Here is a 12,336-nt window from a genome sequence, read left to right on the forward strand (position 1 = left end):
CTCAATAGAAAAATAAAAGCATTTGTGGTTTATTCAAACACTTCATGCCTCTCTGACAAGTGAGATACTATACTGAGGCATAAAAATAATCACAGTGCTCTCACAAGAGCAAAAGGTGTTAGGTAGGAGGTCAGAATTGGTACAATGAGGGCATGTGAAACAAGGTTTGTGTAGCTTTTGGATCTAATGAAGACAATTTTTCTCCATTAACCAAGACCATCACATTATTTACTTTATTAATTATATAAAGCTGCCTCCAACACGTCAGAAAATGCTCATATAAAGCAACATACGGCGCTGACTCATAAAGAATGTAAACGATTTAAAAATAAAAACCTTCTTGTACTTCTTACTTGCTAACCATTTGACCCTGGGGCACAATGTTTCAACAAGTTTAAGCCTCCTTGTCCAGCTCCAGGTCAAGGTAACCTTTCCATATAAACTGCTGAGCTCAATAAAGGTTTCTGTCAATTTCCGTTGTACTGTGTACTGGAGGTTACAATGTAGCCAATGTACTCAAATACTATGCAGCACTGGCTCCTGCTGTATAATACGTCTGGAAGAAATAGAAGCAGAAATCTAACAATGGCACTTTTTAGCTGCTTAGTTTATAGACATGGACAAGCATGTTTTGCCCAGTGGGTTTTAATAAAAAGCCAACTGGCACTGAAAGAGTCACATACTCTAGAAGTGACTTCCATAAACCTGTATGAGCACTGGCTTTCTTAAACCCATTGCAGCACACCTTAATACTTATTACTACACTTTTCGTCCCTTGGGTCTGGATTCACCTTGATTTATTGCTGTTACATATTTTACAAGAAAAATTCTACAAAACTAATACATCTCTGAGGTGAACAGAAGGAGAAGAGAAAAGGAACAAAAGGAAAATAAAAAGCAGGGAGGAGTTACTCTGTTCACGGGTGTCAGTTGTGAGACAGAATCCATGACATTCATACTCTAATTTGTCAGTCATCTGGGAGTCCTAAAGTTTGTGTGTGTGTGTGTGTCACTTTCAAAGGACAGTCTATCGCCTGGGGGCCACAAGGGACCCTCAGGGGCCCTTCTTCTATTCCCATTCCAATTACTGTCCTGCCAGCTCTCTATCACTGACACACAGACATAATAACAAAACTCATTCAAGCTAAAGGACACACACACACACAGAAACACACCTATATCAATAAACACATTCATAACTGAGAGCTGTTGATGCGCATAATTGCACACCACTAAAAATAGCAGTTAACTACAAAGCATGTCAAATTACTTTGCAGGTTAGTCTGTTTGAGTGTGTGTATGTGTGAGAGATGTCAGCTGTGCTAAATGAAACTTTATCAGCACCATAGCTAACAACTCTTCTTCACAACAGGTGCAGTGAAATTTAGAACAACGTTTCAACCTTTTCACTTACGACACTTTCTTCATTTCTTGTTTTGCACTTTTCAAAAACCAAAACAAAAACAAAAACATGTAATTACTGTATTTATATATAGCAGCTTCATTCCCCGTCCTCCCAAATAGGACTTCCAGAAAACAGATGCTTGCTTTACACCTTTAATTTCAAAAGTTTAGCAAGGAGAATGAGACCCTTCCTTAAGTTTCAGCTTGAAAAGAAGCACAAACACAAGATGGCTGCCATGTAAAATAAAAGAACCATTCATTACCAAGAAGTAAAGAGAGAGCAATCTCCCCTTTGAAAATCACCAGGCTGAATCTAGGAAAACCAAAGGCTGTAATTAGACAGAGCCATTACAGTTTCACTGTGAATGCTGTGTGTGTGTATGTGTGTGTGTGTGTGTGTGTGTGTGTGTGTGTGTGTGAGTGAGAGAGAGAGCGAGAGGACATGAGTCAGTGCATGCCCACAGATAGAGGTTGAGAGCAACTCGATGAGATTTATGCAGGTGGGTGATTACAGTTAGAAAATGTGTTTTTGTCCTTATAATGTGTGTCCCACCTATGTCACATATAGGAAATGCTACATCTGTCTTTTATAACCTCACATGCACAGAGGACTTGTATACACACAGAGGCTGAAAGCCATTACTGTGTTTCTATAAAGAAAAGAAAGACAGAACTAGAACACACACACTCACACACGAAAGAGAGAACAGACAGCTGTGTTTCAAGAAAAGTTGATTCAGTGAATAATGCTTTATAAAGTAATCAGAATTGGCTCCTGAACATGTTTTTCTGATACTCGTGATATTCTCTATGGTACTGTTCAAAAACAATGACAAAGACAGTGAGGCAGTTTGTGCAGCTACTGCAGTGCCGACTGCCACACCATCGGCCTCTGTGCTTACATAACTTGCGACTGCAGCATCGGTCTGCTGGTGTGTTTCACTACATATTTCTAATCACATTTTGACAGAGGTTCAGCTCAATTTATCAACGGTTGCTGTTTCTTAAGAAATTACTTGTCTGATGACCGGTAACTCGGTACTTAATTTTAGAAAATTTGTGATATATATGTCTGTTAGGGTAGTTGATTTTGTTTGATTGTAAAGACTGAGTAGAATATACATTATCTGACCAAGTAGACTCCTTTAGGCAGAAAAAAGACAACACACTAATAAATGAACCTAGAGACCTTTCTTCTAATTGCCTCAAAGGACTTTGTGAGGTCTCCTGTGGTTTCTTGCATAGCTCTTGAGCAAGTTTCTTGTTCTCCCCATGGTTGCGTGTTTCCTTCAGGTACTCCGGTTTCCTCCCACAGTCCGATGACATGCTTGTTAGGATAATGGTCTGCACTTATATAGCGCTTTTCTACCTATTGGCACTCAAAGCGCTTTACACTGCTTCTAATTCACCCATTCGCACTCACAATCACACATACACTCATACACTGATAGGGGAGCTGCTATGCAGCTGGCCAACACTCACCGGGAGCAACTAAGTTGGGGTTCAGTGTCTTGCTCAAGGACACTTCGACATGTGACCAGAGGAGCCTGGGATTGAACCAACAACTGTGAGATTGTTTGAGAACCGCTCTACCTTTACTTTAGTTTCTCTATGAAGTTCGCAGTACAGCTGCTCTCTTCCTCTACCCCCACTCATACACACACAAAAGCTCTTGATGCAATGAGTTCATATTTACAACCTTTGTTTTTTAGCCTCAGCAAGGAAATAAAGGTTACACAAAAAAGCCAATTTTATAAAAACACAAGCAGTGCTCTCGTTCAGCAGTCCTATAACTATAACTGTAGCAGGCTGCTACATCATAGAGTTCAGCTGGCTCCCAAAGTTAAGTTTGGCCTCTTCTGGTCATTGAGCACAAATAACAAACAACAAAAAAAGCAATATGCAAAAAGTTTAAAGGGTTTAAAAGTGAGAACTCTGCTATCTGATTCTTCTCTGCACAGCAAATGAAGAGAAAAGGTGTCTCCTCAGCAACAGATTTTAACTAATCTAATTTTAACAAAGGTACATTGAACTAATAGAAGCAAAAATAGAACCAGCTACATTGTTACAGCATTATTTTACAGTAATGCACATCATTGCACGGTGTCCTAATGAAAATATATTGTATGTAAAGTAGGATTTAGTTCCATTTATTAAACACCTTTCATTTGATCTATTATCAAACAGGACAGGCTGATACTCATTCATTCACAATGGTGGGCTAGACTATTGTGTATTGAGATTTACTTTGTTCCTAAAGCACATCATCCACTCTTTCACTCAGTGATGAAGCATCAAAGTGGACCAGACCTAAGTGGCATCTTAGCAGTCAGAGGAAGAGATAGGCCACTTTCCAACATTTTTTTTTAACATGCTCTCACCTTTGTTCTTTACCAGTGATAAGAAGATGGGCTTTGTTCCAATAAATGCACATTAGTACTGGTCCAATATTGAATAAAAAGGGGCAAAGCCTTCCCATTCATTATACATTAATTTCCAATTCATTCTCATGACATTTCTTTAACTTGCCACTATAGCAAGTAGCAGCCTACTGTAGGTATGGATTTCACAGTGTATCAGCACATACTATATCATACAGACATAAGGTAAAGTAGGTGTAGGGGAGAATTGGGCATATAAAAGCTGAAATTATGAGATATTTATGTATTGAAATAATTATTGTACTTTTTTCTCTCTCTTACCTTCATAATGATGAAGATGAGCAGGGTGACAAAGACGTTGACCTGTGGGTGTCTCCAGGCTTGGGAGTGTCCCATGTAGTCAAACTCAGCAGCAATGCCCTGTTTGGCCCATGTCAGGTTATCGAAAAATGTCACCAGAGACTCTTTCTGCGTCAACTACAGACAAGAGGAAATAACATGAACATACAATACCTGCAGTGGGCTATGCTGTAACATTTAATCCTTTCTTCCTTACTGTAGTCAAGTCAAGTTTTATTGTCAGTTCTTCCACATGTGCAGTACATACATACAGGGAACTGAAATTGTGTTTCTCTCTGATCCATGGGGCATACAGATAATACTAACAGTGGAGCCTAAGATCTAGAACAAACATAAATATAAAAATATAAAGTACAACTATACAATAAGGGCATTGAAGAGTAATACTAATAAAAATAAAGTAAAATAAAGTAAATAAGCAGTGCAAGGCACATGGCAGATGGAGTGCAAACCAGTGATGTGTACATTAGAATATACATTTTTGGACAGAGTAATTTTTTTGACTTGCAAAAATCAACTATACACAATACAGTAATGCTAAATTCTAGAGGTTTACCCAGTCACAAATATGAATGACAGATTCTGCCTTCACCATAGACGCATGTCTTTTCAGCACAGGTTTCAGCATGTGTAATGAACTGTGTAACGTGCATGCACAGCATTTCTCCTTACTTTACCACACAAGGTGATTTAGTGTAAATTCAGATTTATTTAATAAAATACGTTTCCATAGCCCATTGGCATATTAAATATTTGAAGCTGAAGATCTCAGAACTCATGCTTATATTAATCTTACATCATACATCTTTTATATAACAAAAATAATGTTGAGAGGTACAGTGGAAGCCTCGGGCAACATATTTACTTGTAAAAGTTGACTAACTTAAAAGAATGCTCACCTTACTGGCAAATCAAATAAAAACAACAATTATTGATTGGTTAATAACCTTTAGGATTCTTAGACACTGTAATTTGATAACCCTTACTACCTGAAGGGCTGTGCAGAGCGTGGTTGAGTGTATCGAGTGAAGTAAAGCTGTCACAAAGGAGGGAAAGGGAGAGCAGGGCTAAGAGAGTTTTGATTCAGATTGTCACTTTGTCACTACCTTAAGTTGCACACCGTAATATTAAATTGTTGATAAGCTGAAATTCACTTCTTTTACTTTTAAAATTTCATATTTTTGTGTATTCTTCAGAAAAGACCTTTGCATACTTTGTTTTGCATAACTTGATGATAATAAATTAATTCAATATTAAAATATCTTCATTGTCATTGAACACAAAATACAATGAAGTTGACTAAACTTCACTTAAGGTGTAACACGTTTAATAGAAGCACCACCATACATGTAACCTGAGATGCCACTTGCACAGCTTAAAATACTGCCCCACAAAATAAGTCCGGAGAAAACAATAATTGGCCACAGGACAAAACCAGTGTCAGTGTAGGCAGATTCAGAGCTTCACACGCCTGACTCACTCGTGATCATGAGCCCAGACTACAGTATGTGCACATATGTGTGTAGAGGGCCTAATGATGTACAGAATATTCCTTTTCCAATTCTGATAATTACAGAGATGAAGGGTGTGAAAGAAAAGTCACACACACACACACACACACACGATAATCAGGTTATTATGGAAAATTATAATGATCTAAAATGGCTCCATTTTACAGGAAAAAATAAGAATAAATAAATGCTTGATAAAGTTTTGATATCAGTTTGAGACGTTTGCTTGATACCAAGTCACAACATTAAAAGGTCAAATGAGTTCTTTTTATGTGTCAGAAATGCTGCCACTTCTTGGTGTGAACAACGTCCACAGTTCTTCTCATTGGCCTGCAGTTTTCTTTTTCTCATCATTTCAGTTACAAAATTAGTAATTAAAATCTCCAGTCTAAATTTGCTTATACTGTGTATGTGTTAAGCTGCACACTCACAGCAAGTGTTGTGTTTTCTTGGGAAACAGATTTTTACAACACTAAAACCTTCACTTTCCACTGTTTGGTAGGGAGTTGGTACAAAACAGGCTCACAATTTATGTTACATCCAAAATTATAACTGTTGCAGTACTATGCGTGGGAACCTACCTTTCCAGCCATAAACTGTCCAAAGCCAGGGGGAAATGTTAGTGTACAGATAACTAAAGTGACCACTGCTGGAAACAGCAAACGTCTAAGAAAGAGAGAAAGAAAGACAGAAGAGAAGAGAGAGCGTAGGCCCAGTATGATAGAGACAGAGAAAGACAAAACAGATAAAATCAATATTGGATGCATTGATGTTTATATGCTATTGGCAAGACGTTTGCTTGATCATTAAAGCCCTGTGTAAAACACTGCAGATTCGGTTACTGCAACATAAATACATTTCATCCGCCAAAAGAACAAGATTAAAGAGAAATGGAAAAACACTGGTGTTAATTTCACACTGAAGATCTTGCAATGTGTTTAATTACCCTCAAAAACCTCCAAAGCCAATATGTGATCCAAAATAGGAAAACTCTTACACAACAGTATATGTTGTGCACAAAGGTGTGTGTCAACTTATCAGGCAGCTATATTAACAGTATGTTGGGGAGACTGAGTTCTGTAGATATGCATTTTGACATCAATCCCCTGCTGACAGTTACTCTACAAAGTCACAGTCAATGCCCTTCCATTTTACTGTAAGTGTTTATAAACTTACAAAATTTGTAAATAGACAACGGCTTAAAGTTATGTTGAAAAAGATATCTTTACATCATAATACCGACAAAAGCTAATGATTCAGAAACAGCTACATTTCTAGTTTCATTTTACTGGAGCTACAACAAATGATGATTTGCATTTTTTAAAATTTGGTTATTATGAAATAGAAAATGAACCCCCCCCAAAAAAGTTAATTGTTACAAACTATGTTCATATTTCTGAAAATATAGTGTTTTCTTTGCTATAATCTACAATAGTAAATCTACCTCATTAGTGTTTGACTCACTTCTTTATGAGGAATCTGTTGATGGCCTTCTGTTTTCTCATGAACAGGACGAAAAATCGATTTAGGTAGACAAACAAAGCTCCACCAAAACCACTGGCAATGCTGCAACAAGAGAGAGACACACAACAGAAAGATGAGGCATTTTTGTCCATTTTAATGAAAATACACTGGATGACTGGAAAGAAAATATTTGTTCAAATGTGAAGTCCCCTTAAAAATCAATTAAACTCTCACACAAAGAATGCTACTTTCATTGCCTCTCCCCCGGGGCTCTGTTGTCGGCCCTCTTTTCTCCTCCACCTATCACATCCCTGGGTTCTGTCGGTTCACAATGTTCACCAGTAGCATATATTGTTATGCTATTGAAACACAGCTCTTCTCTCATCCAAGCAGAGAGGTTAGAGAGATATGAGACAGAAGCCTGGTTTTCTGTACTAAATCTTCCAAAAACACAGCATCAACTTAGGATCTGCATCGTCACCAAAACAATCTGCTACAAATCTTGGGCTTGTTATTAAGCTTCACATCTCTAATTCCCAGCATGCAGATTTGCGCTCCCCTATCTGATAAGTCTAGCATTTTGCTTTCGATGTCTTTTCTTTGACTTAGTTTTCTTGCTCGCCTAGTACCTTGCTTGTCAGTTGCTTTGGATAAATGTTGCTGCTGAATATTTAAATTGTAAATGTAAACCACCTCCATCTAGTTTGTCCCCGGTGCATTAGGCAGCAATAAAAACTATGTAAATGTAATGAGTCTCCAATAAACTGGAGGTGGGTGTCAGATTTGTGCAAAGAAATGCTGCGGAATCATATTTACAGTAGATATAGGCCACACACTGTTCGAGCCATAAAAAAACACAACAGACACATTAAAATAGGAGATGAAAACTAAAGACAAATGACACATTAAGAAAAAAGAATGAAAAAAATCCAAAGTCAACAAAAACATGTAGGAGAAATAAGCTGTAGATAAAGCAGGAAAAAAAAAAGGAAATAAACAGAGACACATTGAACGGAGATGAAAAATGGACAGTAAATTACAATGACGAAAAGAAAAAAAAAGACAGAGAAAGTGAGTTCGGGATGTGTGAGGGAGCCAGAGAGAGCAGAGAAAATAAGCATGCACTTAAAAACTCAATGAGAGCCTTTGTTACGGCAATAAGACAGAATGAGAGAGGGGAGGTCAAGAAGAAATACACAAAAGCCTGTTTCAGATACTCTATCAATGGACAATCCTCACGTGTGAATATCTGCTCGATTTCTGTGCACGATCAGCACAAAAAGGAGGCACAGCATGACGTAAAACGTAAGCTGTGGAAAACCGTGTTTTCTTTACAGCACATCGGACCTGTGCATCTAATAAAAAAAGGGTTCAATTACTCCAATACTATGTCAGTTGAGTGAAAGAAACGTCATCAGTGGGTATAATGACTCGCTTTTAATCCTTCTGACGAGTCAGGACAGAGCAGCGTGCTACACGCATGAGCTCATGCACTACGGGGCTCGAAGGATAAAGTCCAGATAATGTCCGTAGGGTTTCATAGGGAAATTTGCGTTCACAAATGCACCACCTCCTGACAAAGTCAAGGTAAGGTCAGAATTCCAGTGCATGTCAGGCTTAAGAGAGCTATGCAGTCAACCTTAACATGTCTTGCTGCATTATTAATCCCATCAAATAGCTCAGAATAAATAACAGACATGTTGATGAGGGAGTCTTTGCCCCCATGAGGAAAACCTGTGTTTTTGTGTTTTCTGTAATTGTACTACTTCTTTCTGTGTGGCAGTGTATGATTCTCTTTTTTAGACTAGACTGATGATCAGAAAAGGGGTTAATGTAAATGGTCAGGTGTAAGTTTTTCAGTCACAAAGGTGCTGAAGCCATGAAGATTTGCAGGGTGTGGTACAACAGACCAGGTAAAAATAAATTACAGTAACACTGAGAACACATATTGAAATTTTTCTCTCATCTTTTTAACTTGTGCAAAACGTTTTAGTATTGGTCTTTTTTTGAGGATTTGTTGACAACAAAAATACAAAATATCTCATTAATAAGGATTTGACAACTAGTGGCATTATGAAATTGTCATGAGTTATTTCACACCATTTCAAAAACTTTAGTAGATGAATATGTTTGCAAGGCATCAAGACAGACATTGACTGTAAATATGGAGTTTTTTAAAGGAAAATAATGACTGTGATTAAAACCTTTTCTTTAAATCAACCTTTTCAAAATACAACACAGTACAATGAGGGCACTGTAAATAAACACAATAAGAATGTGATGCGATACACACTAGCTGATTACCTGTATTGCATGGACACATGAAGTGCACTCCCACTTGTCTCTGTACAACAAACAGTACTGCATGCGTGTATTTGTATGTGTCTATATTCATGTGTGCAGGAATCGGGTCATATCTCAGTCTCCTTGTGTCCCAGTGTTCCTAAACTCTGAAGGTGTAAACAGTAAGTAGAATCGTGTGTGTGACTCTTCAAAGTCGTGCCCTTGGCAGCACACAGCACAGAACTGGCCTAGTTGACAGAGACACTGACCGACTTTCCCTGCCTGACAGCTATTGGCAGGGGAAGGTGGAAACTACATAGATGTGCCGGCACACTATCTCCTCACATACACAGACGTGCCACACACACTAGCAGTGTAAAAGTGGGGCTGAGTGCTCTGCTGCCTTCTCTGGAGGCAGGGTACATTATGCGCAAGTCACTGATGCTGCACCTCTATACAAAAAAAGCCAAAGGATGAACAACAAAAGATTAGGAAAAGAAAGAATTTTCTTCTCTTGTGGAGTAAATGCATTTACACACATACATGTACTTTCATCTGAAAGTGAAAGAGAGTGAGGTAGGGCGAGAGTACTCCTCACATTTTTCACCAGCTTCTTTCTAGAAGCCTATGGTCTCATTCAAAGCTGCGGAAGAGCCCTCAGGGTATGGCAGGCTAAAGTAAGACATCCCTTAGTGCACTAGCAATTGTTGCTGGCTGAATTATCCATGTTGGGTGACTCATGCCGGCTAGCCTGAAGTAACACCATCACCAGCTACAGTGGGGGGGTGCTCCTGAATAATATCTGAGTTAATGCTGCAGTCACAGTAAATGGAAATACCTGTCAGAACAACCAGATGGTCACAAACAATGACTCATAGGGTTGAATTTATTTGAAGTTTCTGTAAAGTTTTGTGGTAAATCAAATCTTTTCTCATTTAAAACTATCATTTATATAAGGTCTTATTAACTACATGAATGGTCAGTATTTCTATGGATTAGTTATAAGGGAGAGGGCTTGAGAATTAGCCTAGCTGCGAAAAACTCTTTTGGCTGGTAAAGCCTGCTGTCAAAATGTCTATGACATGAGTTTATGAACCAGCCTTGTTTTAGTTTCTGGAAACTGGAACAAACACCATGTCCTTGTTTGGGTTGAAATTGGACAATATCATACCAACATCTAATACTTACCCAGTGACTGCAAAGGCAGGAAGCTCTTGGAGGTCAAAGGGAAAGTCCAGTCGGAAATTGGTTTTAAACAGGGCTGTGATGGTCTCTGAAAAAGGAAAACGTATAGCAGAACTTACAAAATTATACAACAAGATCTAAAGCAATCAGCTGCAGAGCACAGTACAGATACTAAAGCAGTTCAGGCTCTGCCCCTAAGATGAGGTAACAAGTAAGAGAACAACAAGTTCACTTAAGTGTAGAAGTCCTGACCCAACATGGCCAGAGTGGTGTAAACAGAAAGTAGTGTGTGTAGAGTGGTGTAAGTAGAAATGTCATCAAAAAACTTAAAGCATAACAAAGCACTGGTAATCTTTAACATGTTATTAGGTATCGGATTAGTAAAAACTAATTTCCAACTTTGGTGCTAGCCTCCACCCTCATTTACTCACTTTACATAATAACTTAATAACCCATGTTCAGCATATATAGCACACACACATGACCATCACACCTTCGTCTCTGTTCCAAACAGCCAGTACTCTGAAGATGAAGGCACTGAAGGTAGCAGCAAAAAACCCTCTCCAATAATTCCTCACGGCAAAGAATGTGGATGTTACTTCAATACTGAACAACACTCCTGCAACACACAGAAACACACACATTCGATAGCAATTTAGTGTGACTAGTTGGTCATAGCTTGGCTATGATGTACAAAACATGACCAAGTACAAAAAAAAGGCCTAGCCTAAAATATGAATGATTAATAAAGCAGTCCTTTGCACAGCACAGTAGATATGAATACTGTAGTTGTTCAGGTACAGAGTCACAGAGCATGAATCCCCTCCATTCACTGAAGACATTTGGGTTTAGGGTCAAAAGACAGATACAAGGCCAAAGATTTGGATTTCAGCTTTTATTTGACTATATTTACATCTAGAAAAAGGTAAATACATAAAACATAGCAGCTTTTGTATCATATCACCCACATTGTAAGTCAGCAAGTTGTTTGGGGTTGATCCATTATGTGTAAGTTGCTCAGTAGACCATCAGTTTTTTTTCAGGACCATCTAAATTGTTGCATTACTTATGCACAGTGTTTGTGCTATGCCTCTGATAGTGTGTCATGGTTTTATACCGGTCTTGGTCTTTGTTGTTAAAAAGTTTAAATAAACACGCTCTCCACAGGTGGTCCTCAAGTCTACAACCAAGATTAGTCATTTAGAGCCATTTACTGTTTGTTCAAACAATCTAATGGAACAAAAAAACCCTGTCAGACAATTAAACGTAAAATTTGGCCATGTGGTCAAAAATGTGCAGTAATCTATGTTGTGTAACACATCTAGGTGTAAACACCATATAATAAAAGGTGAAATACTAAGGTCCTGTCTCTTTACATTCTTTGGGGCCAAGTGTCTTCAGTGTACAGCAAAAACAAATTACTTTTCTGTTCCATTATTTTTAGAGGGGACATTGAAAGCAGAACTACACAGTTGTACTCACACTTGTGGACTTGCAGACTTTGTGTTGTTAGTGTAAAACTGAGTAATGACAGCTACCTTATCCAGCATCTGCACTCAGACATGTTATTTGCCGTTAGAGTGATTTATTGTTTTTACAAAAAAATCTTGAACTTACTTGTTACTAGCTCAGCCATAACTACACACTTACAAGGTGAGCTGCAGAATATTTAATTATGGCACAGGCAGAGAAAAATCTGCTTGCAACCAAATTGAGTGAGATTTGTACTAGACCCAGACTCTAAATTA

At 38.2% G+C, this 12,336-nt stretch overlaps 1 protein-coding gene across 4 annotated transcripts in view; it reads right to left on the reverse strand.

Moving 5' to 3' along the window:
• clcn2c (chloride channel 2c) overlaps positions 1–12,336 on the reverse strand; it is a 133,660-nt gene that overhangs the window by 41,053 nt on the left and 80,271 nt on the right. For all 4 annotated transcript variants that reach the window (XM_067507108.1, XM_067507107.1, XM_067507110.1 and 1 more), the window contains 5 exons: positions 11,082–11,207; positions 10,592–10,676; positions 7,121–7,222; positions 6,238–6,322; positions 4,107–4,262 (listed from right to left, as the gene is read on the reverse strand). In XM_067507108.1, the coding sequence (XP_067363209.1) occupies positions 4,107–4,262; positions 6,238–6,322; positions 7,121–7,222; positions 10,592–10,676; positions 11,082–11,207 (554 nt within the window). The remainder of the gene's footprint in view (positions 1–4,106; positions 4,263–6,237; positions 6,323–7,120; positions 7,223–10,591; positions 10,677–11,081; positions 11,208–12,336) is intronic.

Source organism: Channa argus, chromosome 6 (genome assembly GCF_033026475.1).
Source record: "Channa argus isolate prfri chromosome 6, Channa argus male v1.0, whole genome shotgun sequence".
Taxonomy (NCBI): Eukaryota; Metazoa; Chordata; class Actinopteri; order Anabantiformes; family Channidae; genus Channa; species Channa argus.